The sequence below is a fragment of the Stegodyphus dumicola genome, chromosome 2 (assembly GCF_044657685.1).
Source record: "Stegodyphus dumicola isolate Sdum_Otavi_A_Nest chromosome 2, ASM4465768v1".
Lineage (NCBI taxonomy): Eukaryota > Metazoa > Arthropoda > Arachnida > Araneae > Eresidae > Stegodyphus > Stegodyphus dumicola.
The window spans coordinates 259,988,356-259,993,509 of NC_140769.1; the positions used below are offsets into that span (position 1 = coordinate 259,988,356).

Below are 5,154 nucleotides of genomic sequence, written 5' to 3' on the forward strand. Positions count from 1 at the left end.
ACTATTGAAATAATTTATTATATGCATTAAATTATTATTACATATATAAATTGATTATAATATTCATTGTATTATATGTACACAGCATCGAGGTTTGCCGATTTCGCCTCATGCAAAGATTTCCGGTTTCGGATTCCGGTGTTAGAATCACTGTTGCTGTAAAATATGAACAGCTTTTTCTTTATTTTTCGTATATCACACACAATCGTGTAGCACCTGCCTCCATCTTTTGCAGAATTTGCACTTTTTGCGTTACCGTCAATGTAGCATGTTTACATTTTTCAACGTTGCAAGCAGTAAAATAGTGAGTGCACTTCTTATATGTTATTGTATTAAAAAGGGCTAAAATTTAAAATATTCTTAATTTATCCACAAAATATCAGGATTAAAAAAAAAAAGCAGCACTAAACAATCTCGTGAAATAACAAAGCTCAGAAAATACAACATGAATCGTGAACTTCAACACGGAGTTGAGTGTATCGTGTGCTTTTTTACCTCGATGCAAAGATTAGAGGGGAAAAAACTTTTATCTTATTTTTTTAAACTTTTTTTTTTTGTCAATAATTTGGTATTTCTGTTATGACTCATTATTATTCGGTAAGTATCTTTTCTCTGATATTTCGTACTCGATGTTGCGGTTTCAGGAACCTATAAACTGAATGTTTATATTTTGAGAGGCAACGCGGATTTCAGGAGTTGGTGGTATTTCAGGTCGGCAGATTTTCGGTATTTGACTGTATTCTTTTATCATTGTTGGATTAAATTTAGAAAACGTGATGTTCTACAATACTTGATTCCTGTATAAGTTGTAATCCCGGGAATACTTCAAAACTAATCAATAATTAATTTTTCTAAATGTATCTGGGTTAAAATAACACATGGAGTAACAGTTTTTGGAGGTGCTAGGACACCAAAACTTTTTACCTTCAGCTTTTAAGGAAATTACTTTCTTCCTGTCATTGTGTTTACCTGAGTGCAGGCTTCTCTTTCATCATGTGCACTTATGCTACTGACGAAGAATGTTCTATATATAAAACTTCAAAGCTAATCCTACAAATTTATGAGTATTACCCTGATTTTTGTTGCCCTAGCACATCCAATAATTTCCAAATGTATTTTAAAGTTTGAATACCGCTTTTAAGCTGGCATAAGATGCTTCTCAGAAACTTAATTTTGTTTTTCTCTGTTACAATAGGATTTGGGTGTTTTAATCTTCAGCAATCCTTCAAGACGGGTGATGTTAGTTAGTAAGAGTGGTCATGATGATGTTAAAAGGTTTTGGAAACGGCACAAGCAAGATCATTAATCTTCCATTATTGGCAGTTAATGGCAAAGCTGCAAAGCCCTTCGACATCATGTTATGCAGTTGCATTGTAATATAAATATGCCACCATATCTTTTGTAAATATTTAGTAAAGTTTTTTATACATCTTGTTTTCACATTTTATACCTCTCATATTTAAATTTTACTGTTCCATAAATACAGACTCTTTAATATGTACTATTTTTGTGTTTTGAAATGTGAGTCAAAATAATATAGGACAATTCAGATTATTATTTAAAAACAGTATTGAGAATATGCATAATACCTCAATATAAATCAGCCATTTATTTTTCATATTATTTCCGAACATAATTTTTTTCTGATACTTCTCAAATTTTTCATTATCAGTTTCCAGATTAATTTTGAACTAACAAAATGTAATAATAATCATGATTTATCAAAATAGATATTAAATATTGCCTTCACCTCTCATTTTTGGTACGAATTTTTCACACAAAATTTTGTTAAAGTAATATACTATCTCAAGTAAAATATAATTATTGTAAACATGTTTGTATTGAGTAGATGTTGGTGTGAAGCCATGCAACAATGATTTTACTTTTGTGGTACAATACAACAATCATTTTACTTCTGTGGGAAAAAAGGTTTTATCACAAAAAACTATACCTAGAACTGGCTTTTCATAATCTGGAAAGAGGTTCATTCATGAAAGTAATGTTAAGTTACAGTTATAATGTTTAATGAAGAATTATGACATATGCTGTCATTGATAATTATGAAGTTATTAAGTGGGATTGTATCAGTAGCTTTTGTGTAGTGAAAGTACCATGCATCCTGTTGAGCTCTACACAAACCATGAAATAGAATACTTTAAAATTTCAAAGTTTCTGTAGTGTGTCAGTAATAAAGAACATACTTCTATCGTATTGATACCTATACATATCAGCTTATATGAATTTTGTATAATATTTTCAAAAACTGTTCTAGTTATAAGATTTTATGTCCTAAACAAACTTTTTACAAATTTTGTACCTTCTTTTATAAAGATGTGACCAAGGATACATACTGCCTCATTTGTATTTTAAAAGCATTTTCTTTGATAAATTTCTATGACAGATATTTAGATTTGTATCTGAATTCAGTACGCAAAAAAAAATCTGATGTGTACACCACATGACTTCCTTGTACAGAATATTAAATTATATGCATTTTTCTTGCATTTCATTTAAACTTATTTGATTGAATTAGATCTACTTCATCGATAGCACATAAACCACAATAGAATAAATGCACTTTTTTAAATTCACTATATTTATTTATCATAGTGACACTGTAGCACTAAATTCCTTTAACAGCATTACATTTCATTCATTTTATAACTCAGAATGCACAAAATTTATATCATCTGAAGAATTATCTAATCATTGCCACATGCTCTATTGAAATATCATAATAAATCTAAAATGATATATAAAAGAAATTAAAAAAAAAAAAAAAAGAAAAGAAAAGAAAAGAAACAGTTTTCTCAGACCATTCAGCATTTCTCATTCAATTCAGTTAGCACTGGCTACAAGGCTAAAATACATAAAAACTCAAAATATCTATATTAAAAATTACAAAGTAAATCTTAAACACTTATTTTCTTGAATAAATTCCTGAATGCATTAAGCATGATTTAATTCGCAGTAATAAAAGAAGGTATTACTTTTGTGGTTGTGTAGCTTTGTTTCTCTAAATTGGCAACAAATCCACTATTCTGCCAAGTTTCAAATGTAAACAAACATGGCCACCATGGCAAAAATAATTAGCCTTGGCACGCACTTAAACAACTTTTAAATTGTTGACACTTCTACAAATAGTGTATGCAGATTTACTAAAGGCATAAAAACCTTAATTAGAAGATAAGAATAATATAAGTCAATCATTTTTAAAGCAAAAATTGCACAATTTACAAACATATAAGAATAAAGAAACTCAGATCACTGAACCAAGTAACAGAATGGATATATATATATATATTTGGTGCGGCCGATCGCAACCAAAATACGAGGTGCACATCTACATGTTATAGCAATCCTATATACAAAATTTCAACGTTCTGAGGCTACTTGTTTTTGTGTTATGCGTTAGTTTTGAGTATGTACACACAAACGGTACGAAAAATTCTCTTTAAAATTCATTTTAAAACGTTTTTATAATTTTTTTTTTTTTTTTTTTTTTTGGAAGAAAAGAGTCCTTTATTGTTTTCTGCACAGATGTCATGCAAAAATATAGTTAAATTGCATTCAATAGTAGTGAAAGTGAATATATAATGCCTGAAACTTTTTGCGATTAGAATATTTCCTTTTTACTTCGTACAAAGAAGTAAAAATCAGTCTGTCCTTTTTGGAATTTTAATTTATTCATTGATTTTATAATTTAAATCTTTTAACTGAAATTCTGTAAACCAGAGACAAGGCATCTCTTATTAGCAATTACTCCATCAAAAGCTTAATTAATTAATGTCTTCACTGCAACTAGTACAGAAGGTTCTCGTTTAAACTCATAAAAGTTATAGCAACCTTAATTGACTGGACTACACTTTCCTTTAAGCCCAAGAGAGGCCAACTGTATTATTCTTTGAATGGAATCAAAGGGTATTTTAACCCTTCTTTGGACTTTGTTTTTATAGTTGTAAAAAGAATAGTGAATGGTCACTACTCTCCAAAGATTTAATTAATTGCCAAGAACTCGTAATTTAACTAGAACTTTATAATGTCATGAGGAATGCAATGGAATTTTGTCAAAAATAATTAAAATAATCAAAGACTTCTCCCAAACCTGAAGAAGAATTTTATTAGTTATGCATTAATCGTAACCATCAATGAAGAGATTGTTAAAATAGTAATTCAGTATGCTGAATACAGTGGCTAAATGGCAAGTTAAAGATTTTGTTATAGTGGGAGGACAGAAAACTTCAGCTTTCTTTTTCAAAATCTATAAGATATAAGAATTCTAATTACCGGAATAAAATAATATTTGATGAAGTTAATTTGATATATTTTATTAAGATGGTCATTATAGCTCATAAAAGAGTCAGGAAAGAATTTCAAAAACTGAAATTAGTTCCAACTGTAGAAAATGGCAAAAGTGGAGTTACAGTGTATGAATGTATATTGCCTTTTGAAACAATCTTAAATGTATTGATATTGTAATGAATCAATGCATACATATTAATACTGGAAAATAAAATTTGAAATCATTTTCATAAAACTTGAACATAAAAACATACTGAAATGAATTTGCAGTTTTGGTTGCTGTTTAGTACTCTTGAAATATTCAAATAGAATACATCTGGCAATAAATAGAATATAAAATTTTGAAAATGAAATATTTCTTTAAAACAGCAGTTTAAATTAATTATACAGAATGCTTGAAGAAAAATTAAGCTAGGAATAATAAAAAATCTATTTAAAATTCTGACTAAAATCTTGAACAGTCTTAAAGCTAATAAATCCAACAACATGTAAATCAATTTTAAGAATTTTATCTGATCAGGTAATAAGTGTCTGATCACTTTTGTGATATAATTTTCTTACTCAGAAAATATTAATTTTTCATCTTAGTATATAAAGCTTAAGAAAATATATTTAGTGTAAAAAGACCACTGAGAATATGTATTTCAATGAAAATTAAATTTTATATTTTCAGTTTAATGCATGTTACTTTTGACATTAATTTTAGAAATCAAAAATATCCAATAATTTTTTGGGAGACTTAGTTGGTGAATGGATTTTACATGTGTCACAACAGTGGTTGCAAAATAGAATGGAAGCATACTTTTTCTTTACTTCCTATATTCAAAACAAATGTAATGATATTGATAGTCT

At 28.2% G+C, this 5,154-nt stretch overlaps 1 protein-coding gene across 1 annotated transcript in view; it reads left to right on the forward strand.

The window, feature by feature from the left end:
• The window catches only part of mrn (general transcription factor IIH subunit 4 marionette), a 46,770-nt gene extending 45,336 nt beyond the window's left edge, over nt 1-1,434 (forward strand). The window contains exon 15 of the mRNA XM_085812092.1: nt 1,196-1,434. Within this exon, the coding sequence (XP_085668218.1) occupies nt 1,196-1,306 (111 nt within the window). The 3' untranslated portion in view covers nt 1,307-1,434. The remainder of the gene's footprint in view (nt 1-1,195) is intronic.
• Nucleotides 1,435-5,154: the final 3,720 nt, after the last annotated feature.